General features: G+C 38.4%; 1 protein-coding gene and 1 long non-coding RNA gene across 3 annotated transcripts in view; one reads left to right on the top strand and one right to left on the bottom strand.

Moving 5' to 3' along the window:
* LOC104095169 (mitogen-activated protein kinase kinase kinase 5-like) overlaps positions 1–18858 on the bottom strand; it is a 33006-nt gene extending 14148 nt beyond the window's left edge. Inside the window, exons 1-8 of one of the 2 annotated variants that reach the window (XM_009601220.4) lie at positions 18440–18858; positions 11739–12332; positions 11571–11658; positions 10983–11045; positions 10733–10896; positions 10454–10529; positions 10205–10264; positions 9979–10104 (exon numbers count right to left, since the gene is read on the bottom strand). In XM_009601220.4, the coding sequence (XP_009599515.1) occupies positions 9979–10104; positions 10205–10264; positions 10454–10529; positions 10733–10896; positions 10983–11045; positions 11571–11658; positions 11739–12332; positions 18440–18858 (1590 nt within the window). The remainder of the gene's footprint in view (positions 1–9978; positions 10105–10204; positions 10265–10453; positions 10530–10732; positions 10897–10982; positions 11046–11570; positions 11659–11738; positions 12333–18439) is intronic. The other variant, XM_018770426.3, reaches the window with a different exon arrangement.
* LOC108944949 (uncharacterized) lies at positions 18522–19103 on the top strand. Its single transcript, XR_001969078.3, has 2 exons — positions 18522–18626; positions 18730–19103. It is a non-coding gene; the product is annotated as an uncharacterized lncRNA (long non-coding RNA).
* Positions 19104–23279: the final 4176 nt, after the last annotated feature.

Here is a 23279-nt window from a genome sequence, read left to right on the forward strand (position 1 = left end):
CTTGATTGTGAAGTAGACTATGAGGTGCCGATTATTCTAGGTAGACATTTCCTTGCTATGGGAAAGGCTCTTGTTGATGTGGAAGCCGGTGAACTCACTTTACGGGTGGGTGATGAAAAGGCGGTGTTCCACGTGTGCAAATATATGAGGCAACCGAATAGCAATGAAGTATGTTCGTTCGGGACTTGGTGACCGATGTAATTATTGATGATACAAGTGCCACAATTAATGTGGGTGACATGTTGGAGGCCGTTTTGCTAAATTTTGATGATGAGGAAATGGATGGATTCATGGAATGTGTAAATTCTTTGCAAGGGATGGGGTCATACAATTATGCACCTCAGAAACTTTCCTTGGATCTCGAAAATAGGAAAGCTCCCCCTACAAAGCCTTCAATTGAAGAGCCTCCTATCTTGGAGTTGAAGCCATTGCCTCTACATCTCAGATATGAATTCCTTGGCCCTTGTTCTAATTTAGCGATTATTCTTTCCTCTTGTTTGACTAACGTGCAGGTAGACTCCACATTGGCGGTACTACAAAAGAGGATGAAAGATATAGGATAGACATTGGCGGATATTTGGGGAATAAGCCCTGCATTTTGCATGCAAAAGATTAATTTGGAGGAAGATTCCAAACCCTCTATTGAACATCAAAGGAGGCTAAATGAAGTAATGCAAGATGTGGTCAAAAAAGAGATTATCAAATGGTTAGATGCAAGGGTTATTTACCCTATTTCTGATAGTTCGTAGACCTCTCCGGTGCAATGTGTCCCAAAGAAAGGGGGCATGACGGTGGTTACCAATGACAAGAACGAGTTGATTCCTATAAGAATGGTGACCAGGTGGAGAGTGTGTATGGACTATCGCAAGCTCAACAAAGTCACAAGGAAGGATCATTTCCCACTTCCCTTCCTAGATCAAATGCTTGATAGGTTGGCGAGCCGTGCTTTCTATTATTTCCTTGATGGGTATTCCGGCTACAATCAAATTCTTATTGCTCCGGAGGATCAAGAGAAGACTACTTTCACATGTCCTTATGGTACTTTCGTATTCTCGCGGATGCCATTTGGGTTATGAAATGCACCAACAACTTTTCAAAGGTGTATGATGGCTATCTTCACGGACACGGTGGAGGATTTCCTTGAAGTCTTCATGGATGACTTTTCGGTGGTCGGGAATTCTTTTGATGATTGCTTGAAAAATTTGGATAAGGTCTTAGCAAGATGTGAAGAGACCAACTTGGTGTTGAATTGGAAAAAATGTAATTTCATGGTTGAGGAAGGCATTGTCCTTGGCCACAAAATTTCAAAGAATGGGATTGAGGTCGACAAGGCGAAAATAGAGGTGATTTCTAAACTTCCACCTCCAACATCCGTGAAGGGAGTGAGGAGTTTCTTGGGTCATGCGGGGTTCTACCGGCGTTTCATCAAGTATTTTTTCAAAGTGGTGAACCCCTTGTGTAAGCTTTTGGAGAAAGATGTCAAATTCCATTTCAATGAGGATTGCATGAAAGCATTTGAATTGCTCAAGTTCAAATTGACAACTACTCCTATTATCATCGCCCTGAATTGGAGCTTGCCTTTTGAGCTCTTGTGTGACGCTAGTGATGTGGCGGCCGGAGCAATTTTGGGGTAACATGTCAACAAGATCTTTCATCCGGTCTACTATGCTAGTAAGACCATGAATGATGCCCAAGTCAATTATACTGTGACCGAAAAAGAGCTCCTTGCTATTGTTTTTGCTATGGAGAAGTTCCGCACGTACTTGATGGGTACAAAGGTGATTGTCCACACAGATCATGCGACACTTCGGTACCTTATGAGCAAGAAAGTTTCAAAGGCTCGGTTAATGAGATGGGTGCTTTTATTGCAAGAGTTTGATCTAGACATCCAATACCGCGAAGGCAGTGAAAACCAAGTGGCAGACCACTTATCTCGCTTGGAGAAGGAGAGGAGGCCACATAACGGCTTTGAAATCAATGACTCCTTCCCCGACGAGCAACTTCTAGCCATTTCAATAACCGAGATTTCATGGTTCACTGATTTAGCAAATTATCTTGTGAGTGGTATTGTACCGGATGAGTTCTCTTCAAACCAAAGGAAGAAGCTCAAACGGGATTGCCTAGACTATTATTGGGATGAACTATACCTCGTCCGGATTTGTACCGATGGCGTGATTAGAAGATGTATGCCGGAGGAGGAACAAGTTGAAATTCTTGGGGCTTGTCATTCTTCACCCTACGGTAGTCACCATGGGGGAGCAAGAACGGCGGCCAAAGTGTTGAGTTGTGGATTCTATTGGCCTACTCTCTACAAGGACGCAAGTGATCAAGTCAAGCATTGTGATGAATGTTAAAGGGCCGGTGGGATTTCAAAGAAAAATGAGATGCCCCTCACCACCATCTTGGAAATTGATATTTTTGATGTATGGGGTATTGATTTCATGGGACCGTTTATAAGCTCTTGTGGAAACACCTACATTTTGGTAGCTATGGATTATGTGTCAAAATGGTTTGAGGCCATTGCTCTACCCAACAAAGAAGCTAGAAGTGTGGTGGCATTTTTGAAAAAGAACATCTTCACAAGGTGTGGTACTCCGCGGGCCATTATAAGAGTTGGGGGGTCGTATTTTTACAACAAAGCTTTTGATACCTTGCTTAGCAAGTATGGTGTCACTCACAAAGTCATGACCCCCTATCACCCTCAAGCAAGCAGACAAGTGGAAGTCTCCAACCGGGAGATCAAGAGAATTTTGTCAAAAACAGTGAATGCCTACCGGACGGATTGTTCAAAGAAACTTGATGATGTTTTATGGGCTTATAGGACGGCTTACAAAACACCGATTGGGATGTCTCCATACCGGTTAGTGTTTGGGAAAGCTTGTCACCTTCCGGTGGAACTTGAGCACAAGGCCATGTGGGCTTTGAAAGAGCTAAATCTTGAGTGGGATGTCGCCTCCAACTTAAGGGTGGCACAATTGAATGAGCTAGATAAATTTTGGTACCATGCATATACAAGTTCATCCTTATACAAGGAGAAGATGAAGTACCTTCATGACAAGTACATTCGGAACAAGAAGTTTAAAGAAGGTGATCTTGTGTTATTGTTCAATTCTCGGTTACTGATGTTTCCGGGAAAGTTAAAGTCTAAATGGAGTGACCCGTTTGAAGTTATGAGTGTGACACCCTTTGGTGCATTGGACTTGAAGAATAAAAATGATGAAGTGTTTAGAGTCAATGGTCACTGGGTGAAGCACTATCTGGGAAAAGTTGGTGATGGCCACGTAGTGGTAGTGATTCATTTCAAGTGAATGATGGTAATCTGCGTTGTGCCGCGACATTATATGAGGCGCTTCTTGGGAGGCAACCCATGTTTCTTTTTCTTCTTCTTTAGATAGGTCTTGTTTTGTGCTAATTGATTTTGAAGTGTGTTGCAGGAATGAGTGTGCTTTGCAGGAACTGTGCTCAGGAAAAGTGGTTAAGTGTAAAGAAAGTGCGGACCGCACAATTTTGAAGGCCACAACAGAAAGGGATCGGCAGCCGCACAATTCTTGTTACGGCCGCACAACTGGAGATCAGAAATTGCAAACTCTCTGAAGTTGTGCATGTCAGAGAAATGGCCAAAGTGCGGCCGCACAAGAAAATGTGCGATCCACACAAAATTCTGCGACCGCACTAAAAAAATATGTGGACCGTAGATCATCAAAAGGGTAATTTGTAATAGGTAAAGGAGTGCGGACCGCACTCAGCTCTTGAGTCCTTGACCTAATCGGCCAACTATAAATAGTTCCTCCTCACCACTGTTCAAACTTTACGAACTCTGAACATTTGAAACTTGGGCAAGCACAATGCACTCAATTGATTCAAGCATCTCACTCTCATTTCATCATCTTTGATTCTTCCTTGCATCACTACATTACTGGTATGTTCAATTCATCATTAAATTTTTCAATTTGCTTAATTTTGTTCATAATTAGTTTAGTTATTTTTAGCCCTAATGTCAAAATTCATCATCATGTGAGCTTAATATTGTATGGGTAACTTCCAATTTGCTAATTGGGGGATGGGTAAACTGTGTATCATGTCTAAATTGCCAATACCATATCTAAATTGTGCATGAATTGAAAAACCCTAAGTGACTGTCGTTTGTTTTTGAACTGTGCGGCCACACAAGGAATTGTGCTGTCCGCAGATCATTAGGCTAGGGCAAATATTATGCAATGATTGTGCAGACCACACTCAAAATTGTGCGGTCCGCAAAAATTTATCTGTGGCCGCAGAAAAGTGTGTGCGGCCGCAGATCGATCAATTCTCTAACTTCAGAGAGTTATCATTTTGGAGCTTGTAATTGTGCGACCGCACTCAAGATTGTGCGGACCACACTTCAATTGTGCGGTCACACTTAAAATTGTGCGAACCGCAAAACCATCAGTGCGGTCGCACTTCCAAAATTGTGCGGTCTGCACAAGCCCAACTGCGGCCGCACCCAAAAATGTGCGGACCACACTTCCCCCAACCTGCATACTGTTTGTCTACAACTGTCTGATACTATGAACACTGAGACTACATAGGGAGTCCTCTCTACTCTTTCCCTTCCTTGTTTTTATTTTGTTAAGCATTGAGGACAATGCTTATTTTTATTCAGGGGGTAGAGTCTATTTTGACTTGATATTTGACATTGGCCTGTAATAACTGATAACATTCTCTTTTTATTTTTACTTTCATTATGTACATATTGTTCTCTCTCTATTGATATATATATATATTCTCTTTCCCTTTCTTAGTTTGTATATTCATTTATGCTTTCAGCAGTTTACTTCATAGCCTCTTTATTTTGTTTTCTTAGTAGTCAATGTTTAGTCTAATAGCTTCTTATTTACTTTAATAACTTCTTTTTAATTTAGTAATTTCTTTTCATGTTTAAGTGATCAATAAGCCTAAGAACAGTAGTAATAATGAATAAGAGGACCTAATTGAGTCGAATTAGAAGAGTCAAGTATGCTTCACTTGGTACCAACACACTTAACTACATGCTTATGATTAAAAACAAGTTCTTGTAAGGAAATAGCTCTAGTTACTGACCTTTTGATTCTTGTGTTGACTTAAGCAATCATCGAGTGGTTTAGTTGAACCATTAGTGATTTTCAATCTTGAACATGGTTGTTGTGGGCCCTCGACTCTATTCTCTTGAACAATCCAGTTGCGTGAGAGGTGAGATGTTTTGTTGCAAGTCCAAGTACCCGTGCGAATGGTCTAGAACTTGCCCCGAATGTGTTACTAGGCGAAATTCTAAGTTTTGCTTGGCTTGAGAAGTGATTGTAGGCTCTCCTTGACCCATTTTGAAATTTTTCATGACCCACCAATGTTGTTATCCCTAGTCAACCCTTTTGAGCCAAAAACCTTTCTTATTTGATAACCATGTTACAAGCCTTTACCCGTTTTATAGTGATCCTCTCTTGGCACCCGAGCTTTCCTTAACACTCTTGAGAAACAATTGGCTAAAATATAAGTTTGGGGGAGAGACGAGAAATTTGAAAGTGGTATCAAGGTACAAAAAGAGAAAAGAAATGAAGAAAAGGAAAGGCAAAGAAAAAGAAAGAAAGAACAAAAGAAAAAAAATACAAAAAGAAAGTGAATAAGTTGAAGAGTTGAAGGGATTCAAAGAAAAGCAAAAATGCAAAGCACGGAGAAAATAAAGAAGGAGAAAACGAATATCATGTCAAAGAAAGAGTGATGTTAAGTCTCTCTAGTTCCCCAAAGGAAAAAGAAAATAACTCAAAGAGTCGGCAAAGCATGAGCCAAAAAGAGAAAATGGAGTACTTAAGGAAAGATTAACCCGTTCTATTCCAACATTTCCTACCTTAGTCCAAAAGCCTTCATTACATTCCGAAAAAGCCGTACGTGATTTCAAGCCGAGTGAACTTACATTAGTGGTGATTTACATGAGGGGCAGGCATATGGTACTTAGAGCCGTACTTGTGACATTCTTTTGAGAGAGATGAGTGAACTTTTCACAAATCCTTAAAGTGAGTGCTACATTCTTAAGTGAGATATGCTAACGAAGAGTAGAAGAGGACGAGTTTGGGATCCACAATAACCTACATGAAAGAGCGAATTTTCTTAATGAGTAAAGTCAACTCTTGATGCTCTAGTGTCACATTAGAACTATTTGTGCTTAAAACTTCAAATCATTGCCTTGTTGATAATTCATAAGTGTTGTGGGTAATTGTTGGTCCCAATTGATGTGTGTTTGATTCACCTTAGATTAGCTGGAATAGCTCTTATCTTGTGGAGGTGAGAATTACCTTATTTTCTTGAAGACAAGCGAAAGCTTAAGTTTGGGGGAATTGATAAGTGGGAATTTTGATTACTTATTAGCGCCTTTTAGCTTTCGTTTTAGTCCAAAAGTGTCTAATTGTATTCTCCAAAACTGATAAAATATGCTTACCTGCAGGAGTATTGGAAAATGAGCCACTATGATGAAATTCAACTCAAGGAGAAGTGATCTGAACAAGGACAAAAATCAGGCGCAGAAGGTCAAGTGCGGACCGCAGATTTCTATCTGCGGCCGCAGAATGTGAAGGAAAATCAACAGAGCCCCAGTGCAAAGTGTGGACCGCACAATTATTATGCGGCCACAGAAGCTACGTAAGAGCCAAAGTTCAGAGAGTTTCATTTCAAGCTCAAGAAGAAATTCGGACCGCAAATAATTGTGCGGCCGCAGAAACAGCTATGCGAGCGCACTCAGGAAATGTGCGGACCACGCAGAACATAAAAAATGCGTCCGCAATCCAGAATTGTGCGGACCGCACAACATGAGAGATACGTCCGCAATCCAGAATTGTGCAGACGCAGAGTCAACTCCAGTCAAGATCTGAAGAGAAGTGCGGACCACACATATAATTGTGCTGTCGCAGAACCTCCGAAAGGGCAATTTTGTCCGAAATTTTCAGCTTTGTATAAATAGAATACTTTCACAAAATTAGGTCAAGTTTTGAGTATTGAAAGTCTTGTTGTCGTTTTTCTTTACCCCTTTAGGCAAATTTAGCTTACTTTGGTGATTTAACATTGGATTTTATCTTTTAATCTTGCAATATGGGTTTTATCATTTTTTTTCTTCTCTATTTTCCTCTATACCCATTATGAGTAGCTATATTTTTTGCTAGGGTTGTGACTTAACCCTAGTGTGTGAACCTAATGGGTGTTTGATTTATGGCTTATTTGTGTTTATTATTTAGCCTTGTTCTTGCCTTTAATTGTAGAATTAATGGTTGCAAACATTAGTTTATGCCTATTTGACTTGGTCTCTACTTGAGACAGAGATACTTAGTCTAGGAAAACTTAGCTAACAAGAATTTGGGATAAAATCAAGAAATTGATCGTCCCAATTAAAGGGTTGAACCTAGAGATAGCAAAATCCGACTTGAGTATTTTATCAACTGTTTTGTTCAATACCCATTTGGACTTGAGAAAGCCAAATTGGGCAAAATCACTCTCTTACCGAGAGGTATTGAGTGGGTATTTGAGTGTTGATTGCTATAATACACCCCACCAATAAAACAAGCTTTAAATTTTATAACCCGTTAGGCAAACACCTAGGTGAAGGTCATACCCCTAGGGCTTTTTATATATTTGAAAATCATCCAAAAACAATATTCTCTAGTTTTATATCTTTAGAATTGTAATCCTTAACGTAATCTTATAAGTAAAAACAAAACCATATTTGTAGAAGTGCAACCAAGATACTTCACGTGCTTTATCCAAATATATACCACTAATCCCATCTCAGCTCCCTATGGATTCGATCCCGACTTCTTGTTGGGTATTTTATTGCAATCAACCATTTCACAACCCCGAATAGAGGTGTGACTTATACGAGATCACGCACAGAAAGGCGTTTCATTACGTCACGGGCAGACCTGTTCCTCATGGAAGCACTGGATGCCTACTCCACTATCAATCTGTCGGGTATCATGATTGAGCATATGAAGAAAGTGTCAGATTTTTAGGATGGTAATCATGGGTTGCCATGCGGGTTCTTACTCACTAAGGTATTTAACTTCTTCAAGGTCCCTTTGGGAAAAAACTACAGTGGGTACTCGCAAGCAGACTTTCTCCAAGACCACCATAGAAGAGTGTGAGTGCATCGATAAGAAAGGAGGGGTTGGCAATAATTTCACTATCTCTCAACTGATTGAAGCTCAGAATCTTGCCAATGAAGAGATAAGGAAGTTGAAGGCACGAAATGTTATTCTTGAGGGACAGCTTAGTCAGGCCCAGGAGGCACCTGGTTCCAGCAGTACACAAGGCACAGAGGTTGCCCGTCTAACCAAGAAAAATGCTGATCTCAGGAAACAGGTCGAGGACCTGAAGGAGAGTTTGCTTAATGAGCAAGTGTCAGCAAATGCTCGAATGGATATCCTCCTTAGAACCCTTGCCTCTTCATCACTTCCTCCCCCTTCCAGTGCTCCTTAAAATCGTTCCCTTCCCAGTGTCCAGTTCAAGTTGTATGTCCTCTGTTTTGGTCCTTTTATTTTGCTGTGTTTAGTGGATGGTACCTTTTTAGTTGTTTTATTTTGTGAATGGCCTTGTAACAAATGGTACTGCTAATTCTACTCCCTTTTATGAACAATTTATGAGAATCTCGTCCTTTTTACTATGTATGCTATACTCTTATGCTATATTTTTAGCCATGTTTGTGCACACACATGTGGCATGAGTTAATCATGCTAGACTTTTTTTTGCTTATTACTTGTGAATAATCTTTTTATGATGCCAAAAGGGGGAAAATTAATTGAAGGGGAACAAGTTCAGGGGGAATACAGGACATACTGTGGTACTTTGGTTCTTTGGCTCTCAGGGGGAACTGTTCTCAGGGGGAACTTCTATTACAAGTTTGTCATCATCAAAAAAGGGAAAATTGATAGGTTATGTGCCCTGTTATATTTTGATGATCTAACAAACTTAATGATGAGAACCAGATGGAGAACTTGTTACACATCCTCAAAGTGCTCAAGAACAATAAGTATCAAGTGAGACACAAGTTCCAACAATCAGAGTCAAAGAGGCGATAGGAGGAACAAATGAATATCAGTTCCCTTATTGACTGTACCAGTCTACTGCTTACAGCTGCAAAGTTGCTGCAACTGTTCCTCTACATACACGCAATAATGTGACCAGTGCAACAACCACCTTCTAGGACATGCCTTGTACCAGATATTGCTTGCATCATCCAAGTGACATCACTTGTGCAATATTAACATGAAGCAAAGGAAAAACAATATACTTGCATATTCCAGAATTAATCAAGCTTCCTCTCAAGTGTGTTGGCGACTTGCAAGTGATTTTCGGGCTTCAAGAACAAAGAACAACATGACGAAGGACCAGTTTCCAGCATTGTATTATTATGTGTCCCTAGTTGTGTTGTACCTTTGTTAGTGTGATTTACTTGTAAATCCTACTTAGTTTAGCTAGAAGCATTGTGTAGGAAACCAATTGTAAAATCATAAGCCTTGTGTTTGTGTCTTGGCTAGAGTTAGTTGAGTTATAAACTTTGTAATAGAGTTATTACAAAGAGGCTTGTAATAGAGTTATTATAAGTGAGTGATGGATTAAGAGTTTAATTCCTAGGTTACAATATGTTATAATCTAAAAGTTGCTCGGTTAGTGAAGTTGAAATTCTACGAGTGTAGGTCGTTGTTTTTAATCCCGTGAACTGGGAGTTTTCCACGTAAAACTCCGTTATGTCATTTACTTATCACTTTGTGTGTGTTTTGTGGGAACGGATAGAGAACTCGGTTCTCTATACAGTTTGGTGTACCTTAAGTTTCTATCGGTGGTACAATCAGAGGGGGCAATTATATATTATCCCTTGTATTTTCCCAAGCTATGATGACATATTGACAACCTAGAATCTCACAATATGTTTACGCTTGTAACACGATTACATTGTTCTCAAATGAGATAAATTCAAACACTTACCCCATTAAATTCACCCCAAGGGGGCTGTCCAGTAAACATCTCAATAACAGTACAACCCAGGCTCCATATATCGACAGCAAAGGCAAGCTCTGGATTGGTATCTTTCCGCAACATAGCCTCCATTACCTGCATATAAAGTGAAGGCCAAACATAAGTACAAGCCAACAAAGAGAAGGGAAAGGGAAAAAGCCAGGTAGTATCTGGAAAGAAGCTTAAGGATGCCTGCCTCTGGAGCCATCCAATGAGGGCTCCCTTTCAGAGAAAGATCAGTTGCACAGCTGAAAAGCTAGGAAAAGAGGAATGATGTAAAATTATAGCAGTAAGGGATGCATGAAAAAATAATTGATGAAAGATTCAGCTCATTCATATTAAGTGACAGGTTAGCGTTTACAAGAAAATACTAAAAACAGTAAATTACTTGAAAAAAAAGAAACTCTAGCATTTTCAGCTTGGCATTAGAATTCTGAAAGCTTACATGTTTTGCTAATCCAAAGTCTGCAAGCTTGACAACGCCACATGCATCTACAAGCAAATTTGCTCCCTTAATGTCCCTGCTCGGAAAAATCATTGAGACCAACCATTAGACTGAGCATCACTGCCAACGAAAAGTTTAAAAGAAAACAATTTTTTTTTTGTAAAGAGAAAAGGTTCTTCCTTGGTATAACATGGAATTGCAAGCCAGAGGCTTTAATGTTCCATTAATGAATCTTTAAATGAAGTGACATTTTCAACTTTAATGGAACCCAGTATCTACCTGTGTATTGTCTTAGTTCTGTGCAAGTAAGCCAGCCCTGATACAATATGCCTAGTAAAGTTTCGAACTATTGATTCTGTCATAGCTCCACAACGGTCCCGAACATACTTATTAATTGATCCGGGGTGCACATATTCCAAATATATGCAAAAGCGGTCCTCCATCTGAAATGCCAAAAGCATTTTATCTTTCAATATTCTGAAGAAATGCCTGAACATGGCAAAAGAACAAGAAAGATAGGTGTTCTTACTATTTCACTGCCATAATATTGAACAATATTTCGGTGCTTTAACTGCCTGAGAACTCTTATTTCCTACAACAGATGTAAGCAAGAAACTGAATTGATTTAGAATAGCATAAACTGGTGAAAAACACGCCATAATTGCAATCCAGTACAATGCTTCATCCTTTCAGAAATCTAGAATGTGATAAACTGTGTATAATAGATTGGAAAATACAGCAATATAAAACCTCAAATTTTATCCACAAGCCAGTTACCAACATTCCGAGAAAAAAATCTAGCTGATGAAAACGTGAAGGAGGTTTACGAAGTCAAAGAATATGGTCAACAAAAGTAGCTCTATGGATACATTATTGATTTTGCATCTTCAGGCACATGATAGTTATCTCAAAGGACCTTGATTTGACTAATTTGCTAATGCACGTTAGAGAACCAGGAGGTAGTATATAACATGCTTATTACTTATTTAAAGTTCACTTCATTTCACTTACAAAAGATTTGACCTTTAAAATATGTTTTCTCTCGCCGTGTAACTCAAAAAATTGTAATTTACACACAATTTTTATTATGTAGACTAAGAAGGCATGAGGAAGTCACCTGTTCTAACTGCTTTATACATTCAGCTGATTTAGGATCATCAGGAGTAAGATCGACTTCTTTCATTGCACATAAAGCACCGGTTTCACTGTCAAAAGGGAGAAAAAGAAACAGAAGCGAATGTTACATTCCTACCAAATTACTTATTAAGCAAACTTTATTCTTTACCGGTTGGTAGCTTCATATACACTTCCATATGTACCACGACCTAAAAGCTTCCCCTTTAGCCATTGACCCTTTGTTGGTGATACACATGGTTTATCCATATTGCTTTGAATGGTACATAATTCTGGTTGTCTTGGAACTCCTGGTGGAAGGGGTAGCGGGTGCACATCGATGTTATTAGCTTCAGTCCAAGCCAGAGAACTTTCCGGAAGAGATTTATGATGAGAATGCACAGCACTAATTCTGTGATTCCTGGTTCTATTAACTGGATTTGGTAATGTTGGGCTACTTAGTGGAGAATGATCAGCACTGTATATAACCCTTGTGGGTGAAAGTTGGAAAGAGTACTGAGCGTCTGAAGGTGATGACGGCTGATGAAATGGAGGATGGAAAAGGTCCTGTGTGCTAAACCTTTTTGGGCTTGGGACGGGGCTTGTAAAACCACTACCTGGAGCACTTCTAGCAGGAACATTCAGCCTGAATTCAACACCCTCGGCATTCAGATCCTGAGGGAACCACCTACGCCGATAAGTCGGAGTAGATGATCTTGGATGCTGAGAACTTGTCACCTCAGCTGGAGTTCGATCAGAAGTATCCCTGCAATTTGCAACAGGTTAACAGTTCTGCATTCATTTTTTGTTCTTACAAACTCATCATAGCTAATCAAACATTGTTACCGAAAAACAAACTAGCACACGTAAAATTATCATTTGACACTAAGACCAAGTTAAAATGGTTAAACGTCCTTAATATCTAATGTTGAGGAGATTAAATAAACAAATTCAAATTTGAACCAACTACTTACGATTTCTTCATGACTTTGCACACGAGTTACTCTAAGGGTCTGTTTGGCATGGCATCCTATAAAATGTAATTATTTCCGGGGAAAATTAAATATTAATGATTAATAATAATATTTGCAAATCAAAGAGTGTTTTAATGAAACTTTTGAGTAATAGAGATTAAAAATAATGATTAATGTTTAAGTGTTAGTTGAAGCAATTAATATGAAGTTGAAAGTTAACATAATTTTAAGGAAAATGACTTCCGCCTATTAGTGATGGAAGTCATTTTCCACCAAACACCAAAAAATGACTTCGAGGGTGTTTGACTAAGGTTATAAGATGGTCAAACTAGCTTATAACCACATTTTGATTTATCTACGAGTTTGGTAAACACTCAAAGTGCTTATAAGCCAAAATCAGTCATAAGCCATAGGCTGGTCATCCCCTAACTTATCGTTTTTCAGCTTATAAGCACTTTTAGTTTAACCAAAATTTCTACTATTTTATCCTTAATAATATTTTTAACTCACCGATCAATATTATTGGGCCACTATGACCCAGTGTCTTGGTTGACTACTTTTAGAGGATTATCAGCTTTCTGCTAGTTTGGTTTTCTTTTGAAATTTCTCTGTTATACATTTTTTTTCTGATTCATCAACCCGAATAAGCCAAATCCATTTCTGGGTTTTGATCTTCATACATCCTCCTTTATTATCTTTCTTTATTCTCCTGATCTCATCATCCGCCGGAAACTCGTCGTTAGCCACGCGGAATACATCCCACGTTTCCCCTTCCTCCGCCAACATTCTCACGAATACACCAAAATAACCGCTGTATTTCTTTTTCACGTATTCTGAATCCTCTGCACATAATAGAACTGCAAATTTGCCGGCGAATTCCAGATTTCGGAGAAGAGAGGCAGAAAAAATAGGGTTATTCTTTGGTCCATTTTCAGATTTCTTGGTGGGTCTAAATTCTAGAGAAAGCACAAAATATTCGAAGTTTCTTCTTCCTATTTGAACGAGAAATACATAGAGTATTGCTCCAGTTCGTCGCAATCCATCACCGCCGGCCAGATTTCCGTTAACTTCAAGAGCTGCAATTCAGGTTCTATTGTTCCTCTCTTGTCTTGATATTTTAATAGTTTGATATTTTAGCGCAATTGTATCTCCTTGCTTGCCTATTTGTTTTCTTGAATCTTTAGTTAGTATTCGCCCTAGCATTGTCAAATTAATTGTATTAGTGATATCTTTGCCTATTTGTTTATATTGTTATCTACCTGTTTACATCTTTATTTCAAATATCCCCTAGTAGTTCTGTTCTAGTTTTATACATTTTCTTTGTGACTTTTAGTTGTAGATTATAGTCCCCTTTAACTCTTGTATTTTATTTCTTTACCTATTTTTCTGTCCTTTTACCTGTAGATTATAGTTCCTTTAGTTCCTTTATTTTTTTTCTTTACCTGTTTTTCTATCCTTTAGTTGTAGATTATAGTTCCTTTGTTTTATTTCTTCACCTATTTTTCTGACGTTTAGTTGTAGATTATAGTTCTCGTTAGTTCCTTTATTTTATTTCTTCACCTGTTTTACGACCTTTAGTGGTAGATTATATTTCGATAATTCATTTTATTTTTATCGCTTGTTTTTGGGATAATGCTTGTGTAGTGACTCCTAGATTATAGTAGCTTTGGTGAACGATGATAGGGTAAGGTCTTGTCCTCGGGGGGTAAATGGGCTAAGGGAGCTACTAGGCTGAGAGTGGGGTCTTGGAACATAGGAATTTTGACTAGAAAATCTGTAGAGTTAGCGAAGATTCTCGAGAAAAGGAAGATTAATATAGCTTATGTATAGTAGACTAGATGGGTAGGATATAAGGCACGGGATGTGGGCAATTTCAAACTTTGGTATTTTGGGAGGGTGGGGGCAGGAACGGGGTAGGTATCTTGGTTGATAAGGACCTCCGTGAACTAGTGGTGGAGGTTAGGAGGGTGAATGACATGCTGATGACTATTAAACTAGTTGTTAGAGGTTTTACGTTGAACATAATCAGTGCGTACGCACCCCAATCAGGCTTGGATGAGGAAGTCAAGAGGCGCTTCTGGGAGGATTTGGATGAGATGGTGTATGGTATCCCACATACGGAAAAGCTTTTCATATGAGAAGATTTCAACGGCCACATTGGAGCGACGTCTGGAGGATATGGTGATGTATATGGTGGCTTTGGGTTTGGAGATAGAAACAGAGGAGGAACATCTCTGCTGGACTTTGCTAGAGCATTTGATTTAGTGATAGCAAACTCGAGTTTCCCGAAGAAGAGGGAGAACTTGGTCACCTTCCGAAGTTCGGTGGCTGAGACTCAGATTGAGTATTTACTCTGCAGAAAGTTGGATAGAGGTCTTTGCATGGATTGTAAAGTCATCCCGAGTGAGAACCTCTCGACCCTTCATAGGCTCTTCGTTATGGACCTTGAGATCACGAGGAAGAGAAGGAAGATGGCGATGTATAGCCAACATAAGATCAAGTAGGGAGCCTTGATGGAAGCTAAAGCGCAGGAGTTGGGAGTCAAGATGGTGACTATAGGGGCTTGGAGGAGTAGTGGGGACGCAAGCGCTATGTGTACCATGACTGCCCAGTGCATTAGGAAAGCCACGAGAGAGGTATTAGGGGTCTCAAAGGGTTACTCTAGTGGTCACAAGGGATACTGGTGGTGGAATGGAGAGGTGAAAGGAAAAGTGAAAACCAAGAAAGCAACATATCTGAAGCTAGTGGAAAGTGTAGACGAGGAGGAGAAGAGGGCGAATAGGGAGCATTATAAGTTGGCTAAGAAAGAAGCAAAGCTAGCAGTTACGGCGGCCAAGAATGCAGCTTTTAGTCATTTGTATGAGGAACTCGAGGGCCGAGGTGGGGATAAGAAGTTGTTCAGGTTAGCCAAGGCGCGAGAAATGAAGGCACGGGACTTAGACCAAGTGAAGTGCATCAAGAAAGAAGAAGGTAGAGTTTTGCTGGATGAGGGACTTATCCGTCGGAGATGGCAGACCTACTTCCATAGTCTATTGAACGAGGAGGGGACAAGAGCATTTTACTAGATGATTTGGAACTCTCTGGGAGTTGTTGTGACTTCGGGTATTGTAGGCGGATTAGAGTTAATGAAGTTGAGGGGGGCTATGCGTAAGATGATCAAGGGCAAATCGATCGGGCCGGATGAAATTCCGGTGGAGTTATGAAAGAGTGCGGGAAAGGCAGGTCTGAAGTGGCTCACTAGGTTATTTGATGTCATTTTTAGAACAAAGAAGATGCCCGAAGAGTGGAGGTGGATCACAATGGTTCATGTATACAAGAACAATGGTGATATCCAAAATTGCAATAACTATCAGGGTATCATGTTGCTTAGCCATACTATGAAAGTCTGGGAGAGAGTGGTAGAGCTAAAGGTGAGGAGAAGTATGTCTATTTTTGAGAACCAGATTGGGTTTATGCGGGGGCGTTCGACTACAGAAGTCATCCACCTTGTTAGGAGATTGATGGAACAGTATAGGGAGAGAAAGAAGGACTTGCATATGGTGTTCATCGACTTAGAAAATGCGTAAGATAAAGTTCCGACGAAGGTTTTGTGGAGATGTTTGGAAGCTAGAGGTGTACCTGCTGCCTACATTAGGTTGATTAAGGACATATATGATGGAGTAAAGACCCGAGTTAGGATGGTGGGTGGGGACTCAAACCATTTTTCGGTTATGATGAGTTTGCATCAGGGGTCGACACTCAGCCCTTTTTTGCTTGCTTTGGTGATGGACGTACTGACGCGACACATCCAAGGGGAGGTGCCGTAATGCATGTTATTTACAAATGATATTGTATTGATTGACGAGACGCGAGACGATGTGAACGCTTAATTAGAGGTATAGAGGCAGACCTTTAAATCTAAAGGTTTCAAGTTGAGCAGGACCAAGACAAAATAATTGGAGTGTAAGGTGGACTCGCAGGTCATCTCTAGGAGAGGGAGTTTTAAGTACATTGGGTATATTATTCAGGGGGATGGGGAGATTGATGAAGATGTCACACATCGTATTGTGGAGGGATGGATGAAATAGAGATTCGCTTTCGGTGTTTCTTGTGACAAGAAGGTACCACCGAAACTTAAGGGTAAGTTCTACAGAGCGGTGGTCAGACAAACGATGTTGTATGGGGCTGAGTGTTGGCCAATCAAGATCGCTCAAGTCCAGAAGATGAAGGTAATAGAGACGAGAATGTTGAGATCGATGTGTGGGTACACTAGGTTAGATAGGATCAGAAATGAGGTTATTCGCGACAAGGTTGGTGTGGCCCCTATTGAGAACATGATGCGGGAAGCGCGACTTAGGCGGTTTGGTCATGTGAAGAGGAGGAGCACAGACACCCCGACGAGGAGATGTGAGAGGTTGACATTGGAGGGCCTATGGAGAGGTAGAGGTAGGCCAAAGAAGAGGTGGAGAGAGGTGATTAGACAAGACATGACGCAACTTCAGCTGGCCAAGGACATGACCCTTGATAGTAGGGTATGGAGGTCGAGGATTAGGGTAGTAGAGTAGGTAGTCTAGAGTGTTCATAACAGTTGTATTGGTATGCAGTCTCGCTTTCTGTTGGTAGTAGATATTTATGACTAACCATTATTTTATTTCATTGTTGATCACCTTACTGTCTTGTTGTTTTTATTCTGCTTTTATATGGCTTTTTGGTATTGTCCCTTCTTGTCTATATTTTCATTAATGTGGTGCCTATACTTTTCTGAGCCGAGGGTCTATTGGAAACAACCTCTCTATCCTCACAAGGTAGGGGTAAGGTCTACGTACACACTACCCTCCCTAGACCTCACGGTGTGGGATAATACTAGGTATGTTGTTATTGTTGTTGCAATATTTTTTAACTCACAAAATACCTTTCCCAAAATAAAATTTATATTTTTCTGTTCATTCCATACTATTCCTCTTTTTTTTTTTACGAAATAAACTTTTTAATTTATAATATTTTGTAAAATTTTAAGGGTATTTTAGTCAGTTTAATATAAGAAAGCTTATGAACATTTTTTACTAAACACATCAACTACTTATTATCAATTTCAGCAATTTTCAAACACATAACTATTTATTTATAAAATCAGTTTCAGCAAGTGCTTTTCAACACTTCGAGCTTATGAGTTATTTGCAATCAGCTAAGCCAAATGAGCTCTTCCTCATGAAAAACATTTTGTGGAAGTCTTTTTCCCTCGGTACCAAACACACCCTAAACTGAAAAGCTTTCATCTTTAGAACGAAAACACTTACCACTTAGGGTGTGTTTGGTACGAAGGAAAATATTTTCCAAATTTTATGTTTGGTTGGCTTAAATGTTTTGGAAAATATTTTCTTCATCAACTCAAATGTTTTCCCCATCAAAAGAAGGAAAAACGTTTTCCTAATCTCTTTTTCAACCTTTCCACCATATTCCCCATCCCACCAATCTCCACCAACCCACCCCACCCCCAAACCACCACCCTACCCATCCCCTACCCCCCGCACCCACCCACCTCTTTCATTTCAACAAAACGAATATTTTTTTTTATGATGTAAAAATATATTTTCTTTCATTTCAACAAAACGAGTACTTTATTTTCATGATTTAGAAAAAGTATTTTTCTTTTATTTCAAAAAACTAAGTATTTTTTTTTACTGAAATAAATAAGCTATTGTTTTTAATAAAATGAGTACTTTCTTTTGGTGACGTAGCAAAAATATTTTCTTTCATTTAAACAAAACGAGTACTTTCTGTACTCACCAACCAAACAAGAAAAAATAAGTAATAAAATCACTCATTTTTTAGTAAAACATTTTCCTTTGTACCAAACACACCCTTAATCCCAAACTAATTGAAATAGGCTAAATGAATCCTTCCTGAGAACAATACTAACCTTGCAAGAGGAGGGCTTATATCCCTGTCAACTCTAACCGTCAAATTAGAGTCAACCGCTAAATTCTGTTTATTGAGCTCAGGAAGCGGCAACGGCAGTGGCACAGGGGAGGACTTGGACCAGTGACGGAGGTGGTGGGGCGACCGAGAACCCGACCCGAAATCCGCATAAAACTCAGGAGAAACCGGTAAGGAAGTCGAACGCTCATCAATAATTAAGGACTGAATATTGAGGCCCCATAAACGAAGCTCATCATCACTAACATGCCGCAATTTGCGTTGCCTTGTCAGCCTCCTTCCACCGCCGTAAATCCGACGTGTATTAGGTGAATCTGTAGGAGAAGTAGTACTAGTTGAAGGAGAAGAAGAAGAAGAGTGGGAACTTGATGATAGTGAAAATGCTTTCCATATATTCGGCATTTTTCAGTGCAATACAGAGAAGAAAAGAAAGAAAAAGGGGTTGGAGTTTTTGCTGATGATGTATTTAATGAAGTAATGCATTGAAGAGACCGCGGAGTCATACGTACTCATACGAAAACTTTTTGTATTTTGTCAATGTTTGAATCTTTGTAATGAAAAAGGATGGTTTTAATTTTAATTCATTAATGTTGCTGGAAGTCAGAAACACGATTTCTTCTGTTGTATAAAGTCAAAATTTTGTTTTAGTTTAGAGTATATTTTTTGAGTATACGTGTGTAAATATCTTATGAAGTGAAGGGATTTTCCAATTTTCCTGATATTATGAGGTCAAGGTTGACACTTGACAAAGAGCGTGTTTGTGTTGAGAACTCAAAACGTACGCTGAAAACGATGACATGCTCTGTAGACTGTATATGCCACTTATCTGGCTCAGTCCCGTTCCCTTCTTGACAAGTTTTTCCAAAGTTTGACATGGTAAGTGGGGCTGGGGCGGATCTTGAGTGTCCTTTATGATTCAGCTAAGTAACTTTTCAGATTTTATATATGTAGTAAAAAAATATTATTGTATATTGTTTTTTATTTTAATTTATGTGATACACTTTATTTTAAATTTGTTTCAGAAAAATAATATTTTTATATTTAAGAATAGTTTAATTTTAAGCTTTTCTTACGGAGTTGTGGTTCGACCAACTATGTTGTATTCGCTGAGTGTTGGTCAATGAAGAACTCTCATGTGCAGAAGATGAAAGTAGTTGAGATGATGATGTTGAGATGGATGATTGGATGTACCATGATAGATAAGATTAGGAATGAGGTTATTCCGGACAAAGTGGGAGTGACCTTCGTGGAGGACAAGATGCGGGAGTCGAGACTGAGATAGTTCGGGCATGTTAAGAGAAAAAATGTTGATGCTCGTGTTAGGAGGTGTGAGAGGTTGGCCATGGCGGGTTTGAGAAAAGGTCGAGGTAGGCCAAAGAAGTACTGATCAGAGGTAATTAAGCAGGACATGACGTTGTTCCACCTTATCGCGGACATGACCCTTGATAGGAAGATGTGGAGGTCGATGATTAGAGTAGAAGATTAGTAAGTAGTTGAAGTTTCTCATTTTCTTGCCAATAGTATTAGTAACATTCATGTCCCTTCATATTCTTAGATTTATATTATGTCATGTTGTGTATTCTCTTCAATAATCGTATTTCCCTGTTGTTACTACTTATTCTTTCTCCCTATTTTTCTCCTCCTCCTCCTCTTCTTCATCTTCTTAGCCGATAGTCTAATGAAAATAGCCTCTTCATCTTCATTAGGTAGAGGTAAGGTCTGCGTGCGTACATACTACCTTCCTCATACCACCTGTGAAAATATACTGGGTTTGTTATTGTTGTTAGGGGTGTTCGTCGGTCGGTACGGTATGATACGGTATTTAGATATTTCGGTTCGGTATTTTCGATATTTGATTTCTTAAAATGCAATACCAATACCGTACCTAAGTAAATTCGGTATGGTTCGATTTTTCTCCTTTCGATTTCGGTTTATTCGGTTTGGTAACTTCGGTTTGAATACTAACTCATGCATAAAGTCATAGACTATAATATTCTAAATTGAAGTACTCAAAAGTACAAAACTAAAAATATTTGTTAATAAAAATTTTGTCCAAAACTAGCAAATATCAACCCAGAGAGAGAAAACTGTACATAAAAGAATAAATTTGATCATTAGAAATGTCTCGTTACTTTCTTAGAGTTAATTGATGAATTTAGATAATAATGAAAAGTAAAATTTTAGATTTTTATATTTATGTTATAATTAATAATATGTGTATTGTGTAATATAATATATATTTCGGTATGGTATCGGTATTTCGGTATTTCATTTTAAAATACCAAATACCATACCTAATATCAATATTTTTTAAAAATCAAATACCATACCGAATAACAAAATATCGAATACAAAATACCAAAAAATTTCGGTACATTAATTCGGTATTTACCAAATTATGCACAGCCCTAGTTGTTGTTGTTGTTGTTGTTATTGTTGTTGTTGTTGTTAATTTTAAGCTTTTCATTTACCTTAATAAGATAATTTATAGCAATAAATATTTATGCTTGTTTTAGACCATAAATTTTAAAAAAAATTATTTCTTTTTTCTAGTCAAAGTGCATCATATAAATTAAAATAGGAGTAACTTGAGATCGATGCAAGAACTTATAAACTTTAAATTCTGGATGTGTCTCCAATGGACAGTGATGACAGGTTTTAATAGAGTAATTACAACAACAACAACAATAACCCAGTAGAATCCCATTAGTGGGGTTTGAAGAAGGTAGAATGTACGCAGACCTTACCCAGGGGCGGCTCAACAAATCTCGGGGCCTAGGCCCTTAATCCCAGTATAATCCTACTATTGAGATCTGGGGAGGGTAGTTTGTACACAGACCTTACCCCTACCCTGGAGTAGAGATGTTGTTTCCGATAGACCCTCGGCTCCCTCCCTCCAAAAACTCCCCACATTGCTCTTGGGGTGACTCGAACTCATAACCTCTTGGTTGGAAATGGAGAGTGTTCACCACTAGAGCAACTCACTCTTGTTAAATATACTAATTAATGAGGGAAGAAAATTATCATAATTTATAAATTTATTGTATAAAATAACCTCAATCAAGTAAAAAAAATATATTGTAACACTTTTTTTATTCTAATTATTTATATAAATTATATAATATATAATAGTAATAATAATAATAAGAATTTAAAATAAATTTGGGGTCCCAAGGCAATGAACTCGCTGCCCAAAGTCTTAGAGTCGCCACTGACCATACTCCTGCCCGAAGGTTAGAGAAGTTAGTTTTAGGGAGAACCTTGACTTACAGCAGTGGAGTAATTAATGAAGTAGATAAGTTGATAGCACTAGTAATAAAATATTAATGGTCGAAAATAAAAGTAATAAAATATTCATGGCAACGCGTAAAGTAGGAAGCAAAGTAAGGTAGAGGGACAGAGTGGAGCTCTCAGTCATTGCCACTTTGACACTTCTAACACTCTGTTTTTACTTCAAGTTCTGAGTTTGTTCGTTACCATTTGATGAAAGCCGTCCTGCCGTTACGACCCAGTCAGCTGGTGCTTGCATTATTTAAGACTTTACTGATAGTGTTGCACAATTAGAAAGTATTCACCGACGATATCATTTTAAAAAATTAATAAATACGATGTAAGTTACACAATTTTTAAAAACTAATTTCAGTAAGTAGTTACGTTAGGTATGTGCAGCTAGCTAACATATGAAAGCAAGTTTTACCTACAAAAAGTGAGTTAAACAATATATATATATATATATATATATATATATATATATATATATATATATATACACCCTTTAAGCAAATACTCTACAATAACATTTTTGGACAAATCTACATACATCTTTCTTCATTACTTTCATTGTTATTACACTCCTTTAAGTAACATGAATTTTCACATTAAGTTCGGTTAATTTAAATCTGAAAGCAAATAAAAAGGCAATTATCAATTAATTTATATTTATATTTTATAATTATATATAATTGTGGTATTAATCAGGGTGATGTGGCATCACTAACTTTTAAAAATCACCTTTAATTCCTATTAAAATCTCAAAAGACACTAAAAAGTAATGGATAACCGTTCTAATTAATGGATAAAACCGTTTTAACTAAGTAATAATCATGTTTTTTTAACTTGGAAGCTAAAAGCCTCAGCAGTTTGCCTTATCATTTAAATATATAAAAACAGAGGCAAGAAACTCTATGCTTTAAGTAGAGGAAAAATAAGATGGGTTGGAGCCTAAGAGAAATGAGAGTGGAAGACATAAAAAGGGACGGTGAAAAGAAGATTAGGTTGATCAGGAAGTAAACTTATAGGAATGAACTTTTGAACTTCTTTAAGATTTGCAAGAGTCGATGATCATCACAGTTTAACAAGATTGGTTCCATAATCATCTTTTACACATGTTAGAAACTGGGCGTTTTAATTCTTGTCTTGATATTATCCCATCTAATCTGTCACGATCCAAAATCCTAACCCGTCATGATGACGTCTAACATGGTACTAGGCAAGCCGACTTCTCACAAACATTTCCAACACTTTTAACAAGAATGAATTAAAACAGATTTAATAGCAAGAGTTCTCATAAACGGGATAGAAACCCAATACATAACGCGGAATTCCCAACTATCGGGGTGTCACAGAGTACATGACCATCTATACATCACAAGTTTGAAAAATACGGTCTATAATAGTTTGAGACTAAATACAATAAGTAAGAAGATAGGGAAGGAGAGACAAGGTCTGCAAAACACCGGCAGCTACTTCTGAATCTCCGGAAAATCAAATGTGCGAAGGAATCAACACCCACTGTGTCCGGGAACACCTGGATCTGCACATGA

This window comes from Nicotiana tomentosiformis, chromosome 4 (genome assembly GCF_000390325.3).
Source record: "Nicotiana tomentosiformis chromosome 4, ASM39032v3, whole genome shotgun sequence".
Taxonomy (NCBI): Eukaryota; Viridiplantae; Streptophyta; class Magnoliopsida; order Solanales; family Solanaceae; genus Nicotiana; species Nicotiana tomentosiformis.